The 23478-nt window shown below is 43.7% G+C and overlaps 1 protein-coding gene across 1 annotated transcript in view; it reads right to left on the minus strand.

Annotated features, from left to right (window-relative positions):
- The window catches only part of LOC124622730 (lipase 3-like), a 147711-nt gene that overhangs the window by 35376 nt on the left and 88857 nt on the right, over nucleotides 1-23478 (minus strand). The window contains exons 4-6 of the mRNA XM_047148521.1: nucleotides 22504-22750; nucleotides 10961-11113; nucleotides 1084-1168 (exon numbers count right to left, since the gene is read on the minus strand). Of these exons, the coding sequence (XP_047004477.1) occupies nucleotides 1084-1168; nucleotides 10961-11113; nucleotides 22504-22750 (485 nt within the window). The remainder of the gene's footprint in view (nucleotides 1-1083; nucleotides 1169-10960; nucleotides 11114-22503; nucleotides 22751-23478) is intronic.

The following is a 23478-nucleotide window of genomic DNA, read 5'->3' on the forward strand; positions in this document are numbered from 1 at the left end:
ACATGTCCTGTAATGTTGCAAGCTGGTTGTAACATTACGTTTCCTGGCGACTGGGGAATCATTTATGAGTGTGGCATTTAGCCAAAGAATAGCACAGCCCACCATTTCAAAAGTTGTGGATGTATGCACTGCAATTTGCAACACTTTAAATCACCAGCATTTAAAGGTGCACTTGTGTTATTTTCCGATATACATGGGCCACTAAGAGTTTCGCAGTCCTCATCTGGGCAAAACTGCACGGACTTTCTCGGCTATCACTGCCAGTTTCTCTTTCCTGGCATACTGAAATAAAGCAAGACATGCAGTCAAATGAAACATGAACTTCTGTAAGCTAATCAAGTCGGAAATTACCGTGTAACGTCATACGGATACTACCCAGAAATAAACGATTGCCAATGTACCTTATTAGGATATAGCGGGTCATACATACACCTTTCCTCGCTGTACGCCTGAATTAAGACGTTAAACGCCTCTTTGCTCCATTCTATTTCTAGAATATGAAGCAATCAATACAAGAATGATTATACAAACAGCACAAAAGAAAGTCTATTGGTAAAAAATATTGCTTTTTAACTGCATTTATGAAAAGCTGCTTACTGAAAAAAATGCGGAAAATCTCTAACACGAAAATTTGTAATTAGCCACTGGCCACCTGACAATAATCAAATAACAAGCAGAAACCACTGCGGTGCCCCATTCTACGCATGTGCGAGTTAACAATGCCTAGTGCGCATGCGCGGATTGTCGGCGGTTTAAAACTGCTCTGTTCTAGCACGCGGATAACGTGTCTGCTTATTTTCGTAGTTTCACCCGTTCTACCGTTAGATCGCCGTAGCCCTAGACCAGTGCCTTTCGCGGTAGATGGTAGTGTAATACTGCTTTGACAGTCACGCTGGGGCAGTTTAAAAGAGACATGTGTACACCTCTGGTGCGGACATCTGGTCCCACCTGCAGAAACCTATCGAGGACTCTTCGAATCCATAACGTGCAGCATATTCGCCTTATTGCGTTGCGCCGGTCGACCAACGCTGCAGGCCGATGGTCGTAGCATAGTGGCTCAGCAGCGCGCGGCCGGTGACTCACCGCTCACGACTTCCTGGGCGTAGTGTACCGCCTGGCGGACGGAACCCCCACTGATGCCCCGCGAGTGCTGCGCCTCGTACCTCGACTGAAACACAAGGATCCGGGTCTCTGTGTCGTCGCCCAAGCAGTTAACAATCTAAATTTAATGCACTGCAGTCAGAAATGAGCGTCTTGTGTCTGCACACACGAAACAGTCTAACGAGAGGACAACACGAGAATCTGATTTTTGTAGTTTTTTTTCCGTGAAGTTCAGAACTCTAATATTAATCTCCCAAAATAGATTGATGCAACTCTCAAAAATTCTCGAGAAAAAGCGACTTCGAAGTTTTCAGAGCGTCTTTATTACGTTAAAGCAAGGCCGATTTCTCTCGACAGGCTGTGTGCTAGAATGCTCGCCTCCCACGTAGCATTTTAGTTTCAGTTCCTGGCTGATGTAGATTCTTAAACAGAGGTGCATGTCCTAGCAGCAATTCTGTGAACTTTAAAATGCATGAACGTGGAAAGAAAAGTTAGATCACATTGGTAATCACTAGTTCGAGTCTCGTTTCGGTCATTATTTTTTCGTTCTTTACCGTTCAGTTCGAATATCTACGTCATTTAAATATAAAATTCATCAACTGTATGCTAGCTAACAGATAGCTAATTACTAATGTTTCCATAAGGCGAGGTTCAACAGCCGTAAAGTATTTTAAAAATTGCATTTTAACCATCAGCTCTTTATTGTGCCATTAGTCATCTACTGTTTTGGGTTATTAACAGTCATCTGGGTGTAATATCAACGACTATATTTTACTCAGAATAATTTTCACCACAAAATTGTGTGTGGAATTTGATGCAACATTATCGTGTTATCAATAAAAAGGACTTCATCGACACTATAAAATAATAATAAATAATTATTATTTGTGTAAAAATTTAATTTTCTGTGTCAATAATATCTCAGACAATGTTCGTGGAAAACAGACAATGCAAATCATCTTTGGTTATCTGTGATAATTGTAGATGAAGGACGCTTCTTCTTCGAACCATTGAGCTGACTGGACGCGATTGATGTAACATTGAGGTCTGCAAGGAACTGTAATGTGTTGTTAATTAATATTTGCAAAATAGAGTTACTTTGGATGTGAACTGATTTTTATTTATTTCAATGTTTAATCCATTGTAATTCTCGTCCTATATAAGTGTTAATTTTTCCGCTCAGCTACTAAGGAGCGCAGCCATTAGCGTTAGTAATTTACAGTGCAGTTTATTAGTAAATGGTAGGAAAGGAATAAGTAATTTTCATACAGAATATTTTCAAGTGTTAATGCACAATGAGGCTAAAGCGAAATGATTTAATATATATTATTTGTTTGTGGTATAATAGGATCTGAAGCGACAATCGATAAGTGAATGTCTCATGTCAGCCGCCATCTTAGTAAAATATTGCAGTGGCAGTTTTCAATAGAAATTTTATGAGACACGAATGTTGTTGGCAATAAATAATTACTATAATAATTGTGGATTGGTGGCCCAGAACCTACTTTGAAAAGACAAATTCAGCTTAGATTGAATCTTTAAATGCAGTGCAGATAGCACGTTACGTCATAAAAATTCTTATCTGCTGATGTATGATGTATGAAGCGTGATTATTTCGCACTACTTTCATGAAATATTTTAACAGGAAAAATACGCCAGTGTGGCGCGCGTGTAGTATTCTGTGACAAACTGTTCGTTTTGCTAGAGAGAAATGCCTCCACCTCATATAACAGTAGTATTAAATTCGATAAACGATCTGCAATTTGGTACCATTTACACTACTTCACAGACAATATTGTTACACAAATCTCACATGGAGATTTCTTTAGCAAAGTGACGATTATTAGCCGGGAAAAGCAATGTTAAGATCAAACGACTTGTTACGTTGATAATAGATAACTGGTTTATTTGTGATCTTGCTGAAATAGCACAACACATAACCAAGCCACGAATACTGCGCACGCCACACAGAATGTAGGGTACAACAGATTAGTTAGATGGCTAATGGTTCAAATGGCTCTGAGCACTATGGGACTCAACTGCTGAGGTCATTAGTCCCCTAGAACTTAGAAATAGTTAAACCTAACTAACCTAAGGACATCACAAACACCCATGCCCGAGGCAGGATTCGAACATGCGACCGTAGCGGTCTTGCGGTTCCAGACTGCAGCGCCTTTAACCGCACGGCCACTTCGGCCGGCAGATTAGTTAGAAACATCCCATATTCTTTTCAAGCTGAACCATATCGAAAGTATCCATAATCGTACTTGGAATACTGACACTCATATTTTATGTCAAACATACAGATATTACAGGAGAACATAATAACTAATCTGTTGTGCCCTACATCCTGACACTCATATTTTATAAATATTTTTTATTCCAGTCTTTGATCACAATCTCAGTTCTTTAGACGATGACCGGTTTCAGTCAGTAATGACCATCCTGAGATCTAAAATATATAAATCTATACATCTAGTGAGCAGTGTGTCTTTCAACATAAAACAGCAATATGTATCACAATATACTGTCATACAACCAGGAAATGTACAGATAAAATACGGTAAAACGTACCTTTTTACACCATGTCCCTAAGTGATAAGGCCATAATGGCATCTATGATAGTCATCAATTTTAATAAGTCTGCTACATGCATTTTACGTAATGTGTTTTTATCAGATTATGTTATTTGCGTAAATGATGACTACATCTAAGCCCACAGTAGCGACATCTAGGGAGGATGTAGGCAAACAGGTTTCTGGTTGCTACTGTACCTCAGTAGCCAGTTGCTATAATCACTATGTGGACGATGTAGCCAATTCTACACCTTATTTTAGAACCATATGACGATGCTGTGCTGATTATATGTATATGTTTTGACGATGCCATTATGGGTTGGGTTGTTTTGGGGAAGGAGTCCAGACAGCGAGGTCATCGGTCTCATCGGATTAGGGAAGGACGGGGAAGGAAGTCGGCCGTGCCATTTGAAAGGAACCATTCCGGCATTTGCCTGGAGCGATTTAGGGAAATCACGGAAAGCCTAAATCAGGATGGCCGGACGCGGGATTGAACCGTCGTCCTCCCCAATGCGAATCCAGTGTCTAACCACTGCGCCACCTCGCTCGGTGATGCCATTATGGCCTTATCACTTTAGGACATGGTGTGAAAAAGGTACGTTTTACCGTATTTTATCTGTACATTTCCCTGGTTGTATGACAGTATATTGTGATACATATTGCTGTTTTATGTTGAAAGACACACTGCTCACAGGATGTATATATTTATATATTTTATATCTCAGGATGGTCATTACGGACTGAAACCGGTCACCGTCTAAAGAATTGATCAGAGACTGGAATAAAAAATATTTGAAAGTATTGGATCACTGTTTGTATACGCGACTATGTCGCAGCTGGTGAGACTCATATTTTATGTCAAACGTACAGACATTACAGGAGAACATAATAATTAATCTGTTGTATCCTACATCCTGGATGGTGGTTAATAACCAAACCGGTAGATGACTAATGAGACAATAAACGGCTGATGGTTAAAATGCATTTTATAAAAAACCTAATTACTATTTTTTTTGAAAAATGCACGTCTTCCCATTTCTAGTTATATTTCGCGCACAAAAAATCGAGTTTTCATTGCAAATATACACTGATCAGCCAGAACATTATGGACACCTACTTAACAGCCGGTATGTCTACGTTTGGCAGGGATATCAGAGGCGACAGGTCATCGGTTGGAGGCAGTGAGGCCCTGGTAGGTCGCTCGAGGGAGCTGGCACCATATCTGCACACACAAGGCCAATAATTTCCGCAAATTCCGGGGAGGAGGCTGATGAACTATGACGACACGTTCAGTCACATCGCAGATGCGTTCGATCGGTTTCAGATCTGGCGAGATGCAGGGCCAGCACATCAGTCGGAATTCGCGACCGTGTTCCTCGGACGACCCCATCACGTTCCTGGCCTTGAGACATGGTGTATTATCTTGCTGAAAAATGCCACTGCCGTCGGGAAATTTGATCGCCATCAAGGGGTGTACGTGTTCTGCAACCAGTGTACGAAACTCCTTGGCTGTAATGATGCCTTCCACGAGCTCCGTCCCACAGTAGAGGTGACAAGGAGCTATTTCGCGTCCTCTCAGCGGCATGATGATGAAAGCATCCGGATTCATTAGACCCTGCCATGCTTTGCCGATGACCACGTGCCGATCACTGTCGTAGTTGCCGATGTCGTGGTGTTAGCATTGGCACATGCATGGGTCGTCGGCTGCAGAGGCCCAGCGTTAGGGGTGTTCGGCAAACTGTGTGTTTTGACAACCCCTGCCCAGCATTAAGGTCTGCCGGCCGCGGTGGTCTAGCGGTTCTAGGCGCTCAGTCCGGAACCGTGCGACTGCTACGGTCGCAGGTTCGAATCCTGCCTCGGGCATGGATGTGTGTGATGTCCTTAGGTTAGTTAGGTTTAAGTAGTTCTAAGTTCTAGAGGACTGATGACCACAGTAGTTAAGTTCCATAGTGCTCAGAGCCAGCCATTAGGGTCTGATGTTAGTTCCACCTCAGTTCGCTACCTGTTCTGTTTTACCAGTCTGCCCAGCCTACGACGTCCGACATCCGTAATGAGGGGTGGCCACCCAAAGCCATGACGTCACCTTGGTTCCGCCACATGTTGCACATGCTCATCACAGCACTTCTCGAACATCCGACAAGTCGTTCAGTTTATGAAATGCTCGTGCCGAGCCTCCGGGCCATCACAATCTGCCCTCTGTCAAACTCAGACAGATCGCGCGCCTTCCCCATCTACACACGGACAGCACGCTCACTGATATTACATGAACGATGCGTATGTCTGACTAGCAATCATGCCTCGCCAGGAGACGCAGCTATCGCCTGGACGGGTGTATATCGATTGTAGGCCGGTTGTCATAATATTCTGGCTGCAGTGTAAAGTTTAGTTAGCTATGAGGAAGAGATCCAAGAAGATACAAGTTATGTTTAACTTGGGAGACTTCTCATTTGCTTGCATGAGGACTTGCTCATGCGAATGGGCTTACGATATGACTTGCATGATGCGAACATCGTACCAGATAAAGAAATATGTGCATTCGCAAGTTGACCGTGTCTGCTACCACATCAAAGCCCAAAGGCTGAAGCGACAAACCACAGGAAGCTGAGTAAGGCAAGACATAAAGCGAAAGACACTGCTCTACACACACACATCCTCAATTACTGCTTTTTATAGAAGATTGTTCATATTAAGAAATATAAGAAATTGAATAGTTTCTCAACCTTACGTATTTTAGGCGTCATGGATATGTTCATAGAACATACAACTTTGTTTAAAATTTTACGAAGGACTGGGAATCGAATCAGTGCTCACACATGATAGGCGAGCATTCTGCCTCGCGGAAATACAATCTATGGAGAACAATTGGCCTTGCTTTACCATATTATAGAGGTTGGAAAATTTCAGAGAATTTTTAAGCGTTTGATCGATTCTTCTGAAGTATTGGTCGTGGCCTTCAGCCGACAAATAATTTTGAATTCTTTCTTAATTAGTCCTTCAGCCGTCAGTGTAGCTTGTGTTATAGTCAGTTTTTTTTTAAAACGGTTGTTCTTGAAAAATTATTTCCTTAAATAAAGTGTACGTGTTTACTGTGCAACCAATGGTAACTGATTAGGCCCCGTCCACACCTTTTCCTGCCTTCCCTAAGTTCAAAATGGTTCAAATGGCTCTGAGCACTATGGGACTTGACTGCTGTGGTCATCAGTCCCTTAGAACTTTGAACTACTTAAACCTAACTAACCTAAGGACATGACACACATCCATGCCCGAGGCAGGATTCGAACCTGCGGCCGTAGCGGTCTCGCGGTTCCAAACTGTAGCGCCTAGAACCTCTGGGCCACTCCGACCGGCTTCCCTAAGTCCCACGTCTCATCTATATCAACTGGTAGATGGGTGTCTTAGGCATTCATAAAAGTGTGGTTCGTATTCAACGAGTATTCGTTTACTAAGCACCCGTCGTTTTCTAGTTTTGAGCTGTCAACTTTTTGTTTAGCGACAAAAGGGATATTTTTCTAATATAGTGTACCGGAGTTCTGATGCAACTGTTACACGATATTGCAAGTTTTCTTACGAACCAGCGCTTATCTAATCGAAAACTATGGTTCCATTCATGGATATATGATTATCACTAAAAAAAGGCATCCAATAGGAGTAGCGTGACTGGAAGATCATCTATAATAAACTCTGCAGTGAATTAGAGGACGAACTAAGAGTATAGCAACAGCCAAAACAAACCGGAAACCTCGCAATCAAAAGAAGAAACAGAAACTGTTCAACAAATTACGGTATTCTTCACAGGATGATTCGAGTGGTGGTGACGACTCTTTCCATTATGATGCACCGTCTGAGTTTGTACCATCCACTGTACCAGCAGACAATGATGCTCATTGTTTCTTCTACGAAGGCAAATTTTTCGAAGATAAACCAGGAGAGGCGTGAGAGCAATGTTTGACTACCTCTCTGTTGGCCGACCTCGATTGTGACTGCGTAGAAAAGAAAGATTGTGTTAGTGATATCTGGAAATAAAGTAAGCATAGTTGCTTACTAAAGCAAGTAAGTGTGTTGTGGATTGCATTACACACAATGTATTGTCGGTGTTTATTTAGTGAGGGCTATTTTTTAAAGGTTCGATTGTTTGTGAAATGGAAACCACAGTGAAATTAGAAAAGTTTTTACTTCCAACATTGAGCTATACTTTCCAGCTAATTCTCCACATAATCGCGCTCCTACGTAGACATTTTTCGTGGAGTTAAACTAAGTTTCCAGTACCCTCTTTACTAAAGGCACCCGTCTGCCACGCTCTCCGTCAGTCCTCTGTGCTGGCGAGGAGCTCGTTTTCTCTGCCAAAATCCTTTCCTCGGTTCGTGTGAGGGATGAGGTGATAATTAGAAGAAGCTACTCAGACAACGTATGGTGGGTGATCAAACACTTCCCATCGAAAATGCTGTATCAGCGTCATTGTTGGAGCTGTGGTGTGCGGCCAAGCATTGTCATCAACGTGTACAGTGCCTGATGGCAACATTCCTCTTCACTTGTTCTGAATTGTCCTTCGCAGACGATTTTCTCGAATGGCCTGATCCACTCGCTGAACAAAATCACCAACTGACTCTACTACCTTGCTTCTCTGAGCACCTGAATCACTCGTCACGCTTCACTTTCGTTGCATGAACTGCATGAAATCAGGCGGTACCCCCCAGAGAAAAGCAATTGAATGACAGCACGCACTTCACGACTGGCGGCAGACGCTATTATTCTAGGCATCTTTACCTGCCCACAGCACGCTCAGAACAGAAAAGTTCGACGGGCGTGCTAGAGACACTGTGAAACATATATGTGCAAAAACCTTCATCAGATTTTCGCTGTGGTTTTAATTTCGTGACCGATCGGACTTTGAAACAAGAACAGCTATCTTATATATTCTTTCTTGCCAAATGCCTCGAATATAATCATGAAATGAAATACGATGAGACGGGAATCGTGGTGCAAACGCCAAGTGTCTGGCACAGAATAATTAAAGAGTGTATTGAAATATAGACGTCATAGAACAATAAAAATTCTTGAGAGTATTATTGTTCCATTGTTGCAACTACAAGAAAATGGGTGTTTTTTCACCAGAGGCGTTTCGTTTTATTGAAGTCAAGCATCATCAGCTGTCTGTAATTAAAGATATTTACAATTTGATTTGTTTTTAAGATCTAAAAACAGATTGTTAACAATATGTTGCTTTTACTTACGGTGATTTCCGCTTGGTGTCTCGCCTACATCGGGAATGCCATCTGCTAGCAAATCTTTGACGTTTTAGTACATTACACACTTATACCTGTATTTTAATTTTTTGTTTCGCTGCAGAAATTTGCATTTATTATGTTTTACACGGCACAGTTTTTCGCGCACCACTGTTTTCTGTTTATTTTTATACTTCCAAGGGTGTATCGTGGTTTGTGTTTTGTAGTTTTGCCTACACAACATTGCCATTATTTTGTCTCTGACCTATTTTTTTTTATTTTAGTTAATTGCATGTGTGTAATTCTATTTAATTATGTTTAATAATAGTTCAAATGGCTCTGAGCACTATGGGACTTAACTTCTAAGGTCATCAGTCCCCTAGAACATAGAACTACTTAAACCTACCTAACCTAAGGACATCACACACATCCATGCCAGAGGCAGGATTCGAACCTGCGACCGTAGCAGTAGCGCGGTTCCAGACTGTAGCGCCTAGAACCGCTCGGCCACTCCGGCCGGCTAATTATGTTTCTGTGTACTTATATACAGTGTAACATCAGAGAAGGAATAACGATGGAGTTCTTTTTTTAGGTGGGGGAGGGATATGCCATGATGAGTGGTCATAAGTGTGATGTGTGATGGAGTATGAGTTGGAGGAGAAGGTGAAGCGTAAGAAGTGGAATGAAAGTGTAAGGGCTGGGGTTTGAGTGGGAGAAGGCTCTTACATGAAAAATAAAACCTATTCCATAAATTACCCTCTCCCACCCCATCCCCAGCCCTTTCGATCTCATTTCACTTCTTACTCCTCACCTTCTCCCCCAACTAACACTCCATCACACATCACACTGCTATACACTTATGACCATTCATCTTGATTCTCCCTCCTCCGCCTAGTAAAAAAAAACAACTCCATCATTATTCCTTCTCTGCTCTTACGCTGTGTATAAATATACACCAACATAATTAGATAGAATTACATACATACAATTAACTAAGATAAAAGAAGTATAGGTTAAAGACAAACTAACGGCAATGTTAAGTTGGCAACACAACAAAACACAAATCACACTACACATTTGTAAGTATACAAAAAAAAACAGAAAAAAACTAAAAATTAGACTACAAGTATCAGTGTCTGATGTAGAAAAACACCAACGATGGGCTAGTAGGTGGCATTTCTCAATGTAGACGAGAAACCAAGTGGAAATTACCGTAAGTAAAATGCAACGAACCGCTTCTCGATCTTAAAAACAAATCAGATTGTAAATATCCTTTATTATAAACCACTCATGATGCTTTACATCAATAACGCGAAACGCATCTGGTGAAAAAAGCGCACATTTTCTTGTAGTTGCAACGACAGAACGAAAATACCCTCAGAAATTGCAAAGCAACTACGGACAATATGGCCACACAAATGAAAAAAACAATAAAAATTGATGGAGGTTTCGGTTTAAACAATGTTTGGGGTCCGGAACTCAATCTAAGATCTGACTGACATCACGTCCAGCCGAGCTTGGAACCTCTAAGAGGACTTACGTTTCACAGAATGGCAGTGCAGTCTCCGAAAAACAGAAGAGCATCAAGCGGCATATTGGACGACAGGAATCGAACTCAGCTACGAATAACGACACGAGACCAACAATAGGTCACAGCCTGGATTTTTTTTTTTTTTTTTTTTTTTGTGAAATTTGTGGTAAGCTCGTATGGGACCAAACTGCTGAGGTCATCGGTCCCTAGGCTTAGTCTAACTTACGCTGAGGACAACACACACACACCCATGCCCGAGGGAGGAGCCGGGCCTGCGACGTGGGGGAGGGGGGGGGGCGTTGAACCGTGGCAAGACGCCCAAAGACCACGAGGCTACGCCGCGCAGCTCTCACAGTCTGGTTGGAGTCCGGAGGGCGAATGCACATTGCAGCAAAGCTCGTAGATTTCTAATGAGAAAGGCTGTGTTGGTCGACAGCATATTGTGCATTAAATGGAGATAATACGGCACAACACCCGGAAGTTGTACATTAATCAATGCTGCCGAGAAAATCTGGGAGGTGAGTACTTACGATGTTGACTTCTTTGATGTTGGTGGTCCCCAGGACGGCGCCCAGTATCCCGAGCACCTGCGCCACGGTGCTGTTGTCCTGCGTCTCGACTGACTCCGGTGTTGGCGGCTGACTGGGTGGTATCTCCCAATGAAGCAGTGGGCCCAGAAGATGCTGTGGCGACACAGAACAGGATATATCAGCAGCAGCAGAGGGCCTGAAGTCCACAGAAGTACCTCTATAAAGAACAAAACAAAGCTACACCCAACGGTGTGTGGCGGAGGGCACTTTACGTGCCACCGTCATTTCCTCCCTTTCCTGTTCCAGTCGCGTATTGTTCGCGGGAAGGAAAGCCACCGTGCGCGCTCGGATCTCTCTAATTTTACATTCGTGATATCCTCGGGAGGTATAAGCAGGGGGGAGCAATATATTCGATACCTCATCCAGAAACGCACCCTCTCGAAAGCTGAACAGCAATTTACACCGCGATGCAGAGCGCCTCTCTTGCAGTGTCTGCCACTTGAGTTTGCTAAACATCTCCGTAACGCTATCACGCTTACCAAATAACCCTGTGACGAAACGCGCCGCTCTTCTTTGGTTCTTCTCTATCTCCTCTGTCAACCCGACCTGGTACGGATCCCACACTGATGAGCAATTCTCAAGTATAGGTCGAACGAGTGTTTTGTAAGCCACCTCCTTTCTTGATGGACTATATTTTCTAAGGACTCTCCCAATGAATCTCAACCTAGCACCCGCCTTACCAACAATTAATTTTATACGATCATTCCACTTCAAATCGTTCCGTACGCATACTTCCAGATATTTTACAGAAACAACTGCTACCAGTGTTTGTTCCGCTACCGTATAATCGTACAATAAAGGATCCTTCCTTCTATGTATTCGCAATACATTACATTTGTCTATGTTAAGGGTCAGTTGCCACTCCCTGCAACAAGTGCATATCCGCTGCAGATCTTCCTGCATTTCGCTGCAATTTTCCAATGCTGCAACTTCTCTGTATGCTACAGCATCATCCACGAAAAGCCGCATGGAACTTTATCTACTAGGTCATTTATACACTCCTGGAAATGGAAAAAAGAACACATTGACACCGGTGTGTCAGACCCACCATACTTGCTCCGGACACTGCGAGAGGGCTGTACAAGCAATGATCACACGCACGGCACAGCGGACACACCAGGAACCGCGGTGTTGGCCGTCGAATGGCGCTAGCTGCGCAGCATTTGTGCACCGCCACCGTCAGTGTCAGCCAGTTTGCCGCGGCATACGGAGCTCCATCGCAGTCTTTAACACTGGTAGCATGCCGCGACAGCGTGGACGTGAACCGTATGTGCAGTTGACGGACTTTGAGCGAGGGCGTATAGTGGGCATGCGGGAGGCCGGGTGGACGTACCGCCGAATTGCTCAACACGTGGGGCGTGAGGTCTCCACAGTACATCGATGTTGTCGCCAGTGGTCGGCGGAAGGTGCACGTGCCCGTCGACCTGGGACCGGACCGCAGCGACGCACGGATGCACGCCAAGACCGTAGGATCCTACGCAGTGCCGTAGGGGACCGCACCGCCGCTTCCCAGCAAATTAGGGACACTGTTGCTCCTGGGGTATCGGCGAGGACCATTCGCAACCGTCTCCATGAAGCTGGGCTACGGTCCCGCACACCGTTAGGCCGTCTTCCGCTCACGCCCCAACATCGTGCAGCCCGCCTCCAGTGGTGTCGCGACAGGCGTGAATGGAGGGACGAATGGAGACGTGTCGTCTTCAGCGATGAGAGTCGCTTCTGCCTTGGTGCCAATGATTGTCGTATGCGTGTTTGGCCCCGTGCAGGTGAGCGCCACAATCAGGACTGCATACGACCGAGGCACACAGGGCCAACACCCGGCATCATGGTGTGGGGAGCGATCTCCTACACTGGCCGTACACCACTGGTGATCGTCGAGGGGCACTGAATAGTGCACGGTGCATCCAAACCGTCATCGAACCCATCGTTCTACCATTCCTAGACCGGCAAGGGAACTTGCTGTTCAAACAGGACAATGCACGTCCGCATGTATCCCGTGCCACCCAACGTGCTCTAGAAGGTGTAAGTCAACTACCCTGGCCAGCAAGATCTCCGGATCTGTCCCCCATTGAGCATGTTTGGGACTGGATGAAGCGTCGTCTCACGCGGTCTGCACGCCCAGCACGAACGCTGGTCCAACTGAGGCGCCAGGTGGAAATGGCACGGCAAGCCGTTCCACAGGACTACATCCAGCATCTCTACGATCGTCTCCATGGGAGAATAGCAGCCTGCATTGCTGCGAAAGGTGGATATACACTGTACTAGTGCCGACATTGTGCATGCTCTGTTGCCTGTGTCTATGTGCCTGTGGTTCTGTCAGTGTGACCATGTGATGTATCTGACCCCAGGAATGTGTCAATAAAGTTTCCCCTTCCTGGGACAATGAATTCACGGTGTTCTTATTTCAATTTCCAGGAGTGTATTTATTGTGAAAAGCAGTGGTCCCTTACCACTCCCCTGCAGCATGCCAGAGGTTACTTTAACGTCTGTAGACGTCTCTCCATTGAGAACAACATGCTGTGTTCTGTTTGCTAAAAACTCCGTAGGCTCTTACTTTGTTTATCAGGCGACAGTGCGGAACTGTATCGAACGCCTTCCGGAAGTCAAGGAAAATGGCATCTACCTGGGAGCCTGTATCTAATATTTTCTGGGCCTCATGAACAAATAAAGCTGATTCTGCATGCAAAATCTCTGCGATAAGACGATAGGTGGAAGAGTGATTTAGGCTCGACGGACACGAGTGGGAACCACACGGGTGCGCGCGCAACGCCAGAAATCACTTCGGTACACACACGACAACATTGCAGCGACAATCGTGCAGAGATACTAGACAGGAGGTAACCGATGTGGATGTAGCCGGAAGAAAGGAAGCAGTCTTTTGCTTATTTTACGAATACATCGAGAAACACAACAGGATATTTTGGACTCATCCACTGGTTGATTCACGACTGCTGAAAGATGTGTTAGTGACACTGTTTATAGATTTAAGAGTAGATGGACTGTGGAGACTAGAAATCTACTCTGTAGGAATCAGCATGGGTTTCGAAGAAAACGATCGTGTGAAACCCAGCTCGCGCTATTCGTCCACGAGACTCAGAGGGCCATAGACACGGGTTCCCAGGTAGATATTGTGTTTCTTGACTTCCGCAAGGCGTTCGATACAGTTCCCCATAGTCGTTTAATGAACAAAGTAAGAGCATATGGACTATCAGACCAATTGTGTGATTGGATTGAAGAGTTCCTAGATAACAGAACGCAGCATGTCAATGGACAGAAGTCTTCCGAAGTAAGAGTAATTTCAGGCGTGCCGCAGGGGAGTGTCGTAGGACCGTTGCTATTCACAATATACATAAATTATCTTGTGGATAACATCGGAAGTTCACTGAGGCTTTTTGCGGATGATGCTGTGGTGTATCGAGAGGTTGTAACAATGGAAAATTGTACTGAAATGCAGGAGGATCTGCAGCGAATTGACGCATGGTGCAGGTAATGGCAATAGAATCTCAATGTAGACAAGTGTAATGTGCTGCGAATACATAGAAAGAAAGATCCCTTATCATTTAGCTTCAATATAACAGGTCAGCAACTGGAAGCAGTTAATTCCATAAATTATCTGGGAGTGCGCATTAGGAGTGATTTAAAATGGAATGATCATAGAAAGTTGATCGTCGGTAAAGCAGATGCCACACTGAGATTCATTGGAAGAATTCTAAGGAAAGGAAGTAGGTTACAATACACTTGTTCCCCCACTGCTTGAATACTGCTCACCAGTGTGGGATCCATACCAGATAGGGTTGATAGAAGAGATAGAGAAGTACAATGGAGAACAGTGCGCATCGTTACAAGATCGTTTAGTATTCGCGAAAGCATTACGGAGATGATAGATAAACTCCAGTGGAAGACTCTGCAGGAGAGACGCTCAGTAACTCGGTACGGGCTTTTGTTGAAGTTTCGAGAACATACCTTCACCGAGGAGTCAAGCAGTACATTGCTCCCTCCTACGTATATCTCGCGAAGAGACCATGAGGATAAAATCAGAGAGACTAGAGCCCACACAGAGGCATACCGACAATCCTTCTTTCCACGAACAATTCGAGACTGGAATAGAAGGGAGAACCGATAGAGGAACTCAGGGTACCCTCCGCCACACACCGTCAGGTGGCTTGCGGAGTATGGATGTAGATGTAGAAAGTTTTGCAGAAAAACACACGCGAAACTTTCCCACACACATGTTACCAAGTTATTCCCTTCTCACCTTTTCAATGTTTCAGGGTTTTTCTTCACATCTTCATCACACCCATACGCAAAACGGCTGCACCCGTGGCAGGCTGACGGCAGATATTCGCGTGTTTGCGGACACGTATGTACCGCCTATTGTCCCACAACGACCGTTGCTTCTCGGAAATCGGCGAGCTCGCTGCTACGTAGTGTGTCTACGAAGTTCGGTGAATGGCGTCATACCTGAACGGCAACATGGCGAATGTGTGTGTGCACGCGCACGGGTCTTCATAGACTTGAGGAGAATCGATACACGGCATGCACTGCGTGTGACGGGCTGTGTAAACAGACTGCGACCAGTTAGTTGAACGTAGTCAGTGTGGGAGGAAATGTCACAGCGCAATGGAGCAACGTGTAAAAATCACGTTCTGCTACAAATTGGGGAAGACTGCAACGGGGACACATGGAATGTTGGCGCATGTCTACGGGAGGGAAGCCGTGAGCAGAAAATGTGTTTACGAATGGTTTAAGCGCTTCCGTGAAGGGAAGGAAACAACGGAGGACGAGCCACGTTCAGAGCGGCCATCGACGAACAGAACCCCAGATGAGATCGAGAAAGTGCGACAAATGCTGGAACAAGATCGACGACGGACTCTAAGAATGATTGCGGAGGAACTGGGCATTCACCATCGTCCGTGATGATTTGCATAAGCGGAAAATCTGCTCCCGGTTTGTGACGCACAAGCTCACAGACGAGCAGAAAGCAAAACGCATGGAAACTGCTGATGGTTTCATTTCCATGTGTGACCAGGATCAGTTGCTTCTGAACATCATCGTCACGGGAAATGAGACCTGGTACCACCAGTTCGATCAGGAATCAAGACAGCAATCGATGTCATGGTGTTCACCGTCTTCCCCGCGACGAAAAAAAAAGTCTGCAAGAATATAAGGTGAAAACACAGTTGATCGCCTTCTTCGGCAACAACGGCATCATCCAAAAGGAGTTTGTTGCTGCAGGTCAAACCATTAATGCTGTATTTTACCAGTAAAAAAAAAAATGGTTCAAATGGCTCTGAGCACTATGGGACTTAACTTCTGAGGTCATCAGTCCCCTAGAACTTAGAACTACTTAAACGTAACTAACCTAAGGACATCACACAGATCCAACCCCGAGGCAGGGTTCGAACCTGCGACCGTAGGGGTCGCGCGGTTCCAGACTGTAGCGCCTAGAACCGCTCGGCCACTCCGACCGGCATTACCAGTCTGTTTTGAACCGATTGCTACAGAGTATCCGGCGGGTTAGGCCAGAGTTCCACATGACTGGAAAAGGAATACTGCTCCATGAGAATGCCCCTGCAGACTGCGAGATCCATGTGCGCCAATTCCTGGCGCAGAAGATGGTAACTGTTCTTGAACACCTCCGTACTCCACTGATCTGGTTCCTGCAGACTTCTTCCTGTTTCCTCGCTTGAAGGCGGCTATGAAAGATGAACGTCGTGCGGACGTGAATGCTATCAAAGATCGTATGACATCCGTTTTGGGACCGATTCCACAGAAGGCCCTTGCGGAGAGTTTCCAGAAGCTGTACGAATGTTGTCAAAAGTTTGTTGTAGCGGGTGGATACTATTTTGAAGTGCAATAAAGAATATTTGTTTGCATCTTTTCTTTTGTTTGTTGTCTGATACCATTCATCTAACATTTTAGACACACCACGTATAAACAGCAGTACTTGGCCAACACAATCGCAGCAGGTTAGTAACTTCATTGCTGTAGTCTGCATGGCTCCAATATTCCACATCTACAACAAAAACCCGCTAGGAAATGACTCTCTGCGCCAGCGATTATAAATCAGTCGTGTGCGCAAAAGGCGTAGGGACAAATGCGTGAATGTAGCTTTTGTAAAATTGACACGGTTCTGCATCGGACAATTACGGGTAAGAGCTGTAGCTAAAAACATATCTACACAAAATTTGAAGCAGCTTTGTACATACTGCGTGTATCTCCAAAAGTCGTGAGCGGCATTTCTTCTGTTTTCTTCGGCAGATATCTGAAATTTTGTTTTTACAGCGCGTATATGGAGTCAGCCCAAACAAACAGTGTCTAGATACGCAGAGGGGATTGTCTGCAGAAACACAACTGTTAAATTTTTTTTATCAATTTCATGTAAACTAACTTAGCCGCCCGCTGCTTCGCTCTCATAGACTGTATGATCTGCACAGATTTTGTTTTTCTTTAAACGTATTTTTATTTTGTTCACAAATTTTTACAACTTCTAAGCTTTTACCACGTATTAAAGCCACAGAAAAATGGTCTTTTAGAATGTTCGAGGGTCATGCAATAATTAAAGAGACAAATTGGTTAGCAGAAAAAAGCGTTTATTTTTACAAAACAATACTTTTTCTACTTTTCAACATAATCCCCTTGAACATTTATGCACTTGTTCCAACGGGCTACAATCTTTTTTATTCCGGCTGCAAAGAAATCTCTATCTTGATGTTTGAACCAATTTCCCACAAACTTTTTCACGTCTTCGTTGTCCTGGAACCTTTTCCCACGTAATGCCTCCTTCAGTGCACCAAACAAATGGAAATCACTAGATGCTAAAGCAAGACTGTAAAGGGGATGAGATAGTACTTTCCAGCCTATTTTGTCGATGGTTTCAGGGGTTACTTGAGCAATATGAGGACATGCATTGTCTTGCTGGAGAATCACACCTCCCCTCTGAGATCCACGACGTCTCGCTCTCACCTTGTTTAAAAGCAAATCTGATTAGTATTGACTGTTCATTGTACGCTGCACTTCGAAATAATCACAAAGAACTGGGCCTTCAGCATCCCAAAACACCGTCAACATGACTTTTCCTGCTGATGCTTGGGTTTTGAATTTTTTGTTGACAGGTGAGTTGGTGTGCTTCCACTCCATGCTTTGTCTTTTTGATCCTGGCTCATAATAGTGAACCCAATTTTCATCACAAGCTAAAATTTTGTTGAGGACGTCCTCACCTTCTCTTTAATAACATTCCTTCAGCTCTGTGCACACTCTCAACTTTGTTTTCTTGCGTAGCCGTGTCAATTCCTTAGGGACCCATCTTGCACAAGTTCTGCCGTACTTCAGCTTGTTACAGATAATGTTATGAACTGTACCAATACTAACTTGAACCTTATTAACTATCATTTCCATAGTCACACGGCGGTTGGCACGAATAATGTCATCAATTCGATTTTCAACTGAGGGAGTTGAAACTGCAAGTGGTCGGCCAGAACGGTGTTCGTCAATCACTGAGTTGCGACCATTTTTGAGCTGCTCTACCCACTTGTAAAAATTTGCACGATTCATATAACCTTCAATAAACTTTACAAATTATTCATTATATATTCACTGGTTTCTCGTCTTCAGTAAGTAAAAAACGAATAACAGAACTTTGTACAACTAATGTGGTCGTTTCAAGCGGACTCGCCATCTTGAAATGTATTTTTGAGGTTATAAAGAAAACGATTTTCATACATCAGCTGATCAGGGCCCATCCTAGTGATGCCAACTTAACGCCATAAAAGCACCAAACTTTCCCTACTAACAGTTTTTTCCCCAGACCAATTTGTCTCTTTAATTATGAATAACACTCTTGTGATCAAAAAACGATTCTGGCAGCAGGAGTCCAAGGTTTTGTCAGTCATGCCTGTTGTGTTCTTGTGGTAATATTTCCATAGAAACTTTCACCCACTAGCACATATTTATTTATATCTAACCCAGAAATGAAACAACGATTTGCATAGATTCAGCTTTAAAATTGTTTTAATATAACGAAATATTTTCGAAACCCCTACGGGGTTGAATTTACAAAACGCTGAAAAAAGTATTTTTTATTTCCAACTGAGAAGTGAAATATCAATTTGCATGTATGTAGCTTTAAAAATGCTTTACTACTTTTTTTAATAATGATTGCTTTCCAAAAAAAATTCACTCACTGTTTTACGCCATTCTCGGTTGAATTTCGAAAATTCTGAAACGCGTACTTTCTATTTCTGTCGGAGAGATCGAATACCGATTTTTATTATTCTAGCTTCAAAATTGCCTTAACAGCGGCATATTTTCAAAAAGCCTCTCACCCCTATTTCACTGCTTTAGGAGTGTAATTTCGAAAATCCCTCCTTAAAAATGCTTACAGTGTGAGATGCAAACCTTCTCCTCATCTCTAGTTTCTGTTCTTAGCGGTTTGCGCTGGGCAATGATAAGTCGGTGATTCAGTGTGGACATAGTTCATTCCCTTATTGGTTGGTTTTACAAAAACAGTGAAGCACGTATCTTTTATTTCTAACCGAGAAGCCAAATTAAAATTTTCATAGATTCAGCTTTAAAAGTAATCCCATAATGAAGTACTTCGTAAAACATTTTATCCACTATTTTAGCCCCCCAGGGGTTGAATTTCCACAAACACTAAAACTCATGTTTTTTCATTTGTAATCAAGAAGACAAGTACCAGTTTTCATAGATGTGGTATCGGAAATGCTTTAGCAGTTGTCCAATAATGATTTTTTTTTAAATACTTACACCGACCATTTCACCGCCTCTAGGGGTCAAATTTCCAAAACTTCTGAAACGTGTATTTCTTTATTTCTGACCAAGAAAACAATTCTCGTAGGTCCTGTTTCAAAATCGGATTAATAGTAACATATTTTTAAAAAAATCATCCCCTATTTCACCCCCAAAGGAGTGGGATTCAGAAAAATCCCTTCTCAAACGACGCCTACAGTATAAGATCAACACCCTCGCCAAATATCAGTGGTTTGGGCTGGGTGATGATTAGTCAGTGAGTGAGTCAATCAGTCGGGACTCTGGCTATGATATAGAATATAAGTATCTTTAAGAAAAGGGAAAGAAATTTATTTTTTAATTTTTCCTGTATGGAGATCAACATTTTTCAGGCCAGAATTGGGCTACGTCAAATGCTTCCCTGCTATAATTCATCGACGAAACATGTACTGGGACAGATGAAAGGTTCCTTATCCTGATATTCCCCACAGTCACATGCGTCGCTACATTCACCTCTCGATTAGGCCTGCCTGTTCCGACGCGCTTCAGGCTCCTCCAAATCTTCCACCTCAAGTACTCGCCGCCGGGCATCTTCCTTAGTGGTCCGCCCCGATAGCTGAATGGTCAGCGTGACAGACTGCCGTCCTAAGGGGCCCGGGTTCGATTTCCGGCTTGGTCGGGGATTTTCTCCGCGCAGGGACTGGGTGTTGTGTTGTCTTCACCATCATTTCATCCACACCCGGGGCGCAGGTCGCCTAATGTCGCGTTGAATATAATAAGACCTGCTCCAAGGCGGTCAGACCTGCCCCGCAAGGGGCCTCCCAGCCAATGACGCCAAACGCTCACTTCCATAGTCGTTTGTTCAGGACCATCCTGTGGCATTTGAGTCTTTCAGGTCCAGGGCAGTCGTCAATAGGACGTGGCGTTCATAAAAGTAATGCTGAAGCTTTTCATTGTGTCAGTGACGGCTCATCAGGAGTTGGAGTAGGTAAATCCGGCGGCTCTGTATAGCTTATCGAGAGGCGTGGGTTTCATGCGATCGGCTGTTAGTCGGAACCTTTCATTTAAGGTTGACCTTTGTGGCATATACAGACGTGGACCACACGGGACAGGCTTATTCTGCATGGCCTATGGTTCTTAGCAGCTTCGTTATGGCACTCCTTTTGCTTTTAGCCAATTTCCTCAATCTGATGTTCCCAGTTTGGATGGGTCTGATAGTGAGGTTTGTACGTCAATGTCAAGTACGACATCCGGGTGAGTCGGCTTCCCTGAGTGTTCCAAGTTGATGTTATTCCAGGCTATTTTCAGCTTTCTGTTTCCCTTGGACGATGGTGAAAGCCACTGATTCCTCTCTTTGTGAGATTTGGTTTTAGAGGAATGGTGCTTAGGAGTGCGTTCCAGGTTTTGTTTTATTTCCTCAAACTATTTTCTTCAGCTGGAACGGTCAGATCGTCGGCCTACAGGAATTTGGTCGTCTAATTTGATCTTGGTTGGTGATTAGTATATACAGATAGAGTACGGAGATGGCCAGGAAAAGAAAAGAAGAAATATAGGTCAAGCGGTAAGAGTATTACAAGCGAAAGAAGAGTTTCTGGTCTAGAGTCCCGTTCCAGCTGGCGATTTTACTTTGTTGATGTGAAATGAAAATTACTGATAAACCTTTACAGAATCAAGTTTAATAAGGGGTGCTTGTATCAGGAAGTAATTGCAGAATATGGAAAGCTTAATATTGTCAGTAATAAGCCAACAGCTGGTGCAAATGAGAAAAAAAAGTGAAATCATGTCGGTAAAAGAAGAGGCCAGCAGTGCATTAGGAATTATATTTATTCATTGCATCGATTCTGGACGGCAAACTGTAGCCGCGATTTATATTCGCGATTCATGTGGGTATAATATGCAGTGAGTCGCTTTTTTGAATTTTCATAAGAATTACTTTATTAATCATACAAAAATTTTTCTAGCCACTCCAGGCTTACCATCGGATGAACCATGTCCAGATCGTGGAGACTGTACTGCCTCATGGTAGCCGTTACAAATTCATTCTGACAAAGTTACACACACACACACACACACACACACACACACACACACACACACACATACATACACACATGCAGTATTTAGTTGTGGAATCGAGTGCACCTAAACAGACTCTCTCTCTCTCTCTCTCTCTCTCTCTCTCTCTCTCTCTCTCTGTCTGTGTGTGTGTGTGTGTGTGTGTGTGTGTGTGTGTGTGTGTGTGTGTGTGTGTGTGTGTGTAGCTTGTACAACCTGCAAATGTACATGTCAAAATGGAAAAAAAAAATCTTATCAAAGTTCAAAAAAGGGAATAGTTGCATACTATACCCACACGAATCGTCTTAAAGTTAGCTAAGAATTTGTCCCTGTACGATATGAATGTTTTACAGCTAACAGAGTGGATAATCTAGGAGCAAAATTAGTAGCGAGGCAGCCCAAAAAATATTATACCTAACACGTGGAAGAAAGAATAAAAATATTACGAAACCTACTGTGCTTATCCTTGGTTGCCGATCTGCTTTCTTCCTTCGTCTATTCATTACTTTATTTGTTGCTCTAATTCGTGAAGTTTTTGAGGTGTAATTGTGATCTCTTATACTCGACAATGCTTGAACACAAGATATTCTCCGAAGAGCCGATTTGAGACGTTTACAGGATACATCTAGTTACTGTATCTCCAGTTCAATGCGGTGCTGAGAGATTAAGTTGTACATACTTACCGCCAAGGGATTTGCGGACGGAGAGATGAACCTGATGATCGGACTGGGGATGTTGCTCATGTAGCAGACAGGCGCCAGCAAGACAGCCAGCTGGACCTTTTGTTGGTACTCCGGCCTTTCGCACGCCATCACAAAGTAGATGGTGGTGCCCATAGAATGTCCCAAGTACATTAGGGCACTCTTTCCAGCCACACTGAGTATGTAGTCGATAATTGCTGGGATATCGTGTGCACCCTGCTCGTGCCAGCTGCAGAAAAATCGAAAACTTTTAGTGTAACGTGAGAATAAGCAATACGCTACTGATGTAATTTGGCGTGCAGAAGTGCAAGTTGCAATGAAACTTTCACTCAATAAATTAATCGCAAGTAAGTTGGGCGTTAGCGAATGGTACTAATTATGAAGATTGTTAATTCTGGAGGTTCATGTAGAAGATAGGCCTATACAGAATGACAGGAGAATAGGCACAGATATTTCGATAGTTGGTACCTTAATATGTACCTACACTCTTCCCGCAAAAACATCGTATAACGCACTCCCTGATATTTTCTGCGCTGTCGTAACTGCGCCACAAAGTGGACTACACCTGTCAGAATAGACTTTCACGTGTCCACACTTCAGTACCTGACCAGCTGCCCAGGTGATAGTAAACTTTAGTGGCCTGCTTGTGCCACATGTACTAGCCAACCTAAAAACGCAGTACTCGTGATAGCTACAATTTTGAGTCTGCAAATGACGAAAATGCTAATGTAATGTTGTACAGTACTCTGTCCTTAATCATTAACAGAAATACTGCACTTATACCCCTGGCACCCTCTATATATTTCAGGTGTGGGTGAAGCTCATACACCGGCTGATCAGAAGTAGCCGGACACCGGTTAGTGCACATTAACAAGGCCTTTGCCCACATTTCGTCTTTATGGTGGCTGTAACTTTTCTGACAACACTTTCAATTAGGATGCTGAATATCTGTGGAGG

The sequence above is a fragment of the Schistocerca americana genome, chromosome 7 (assembly GCF_021461395.2).
Source record: "Schistocerca americana isolate TAMUIC-IGC-003095 chromosome 7, iqSchAmer2.1, whole genome shotgun sequence".
Lineage (NCBI taxonomy): Eukaryota > Metazoa > Arthropoda > Insecta > Orthoptera > Acrididae > Schistocerca > Schistocerca americana.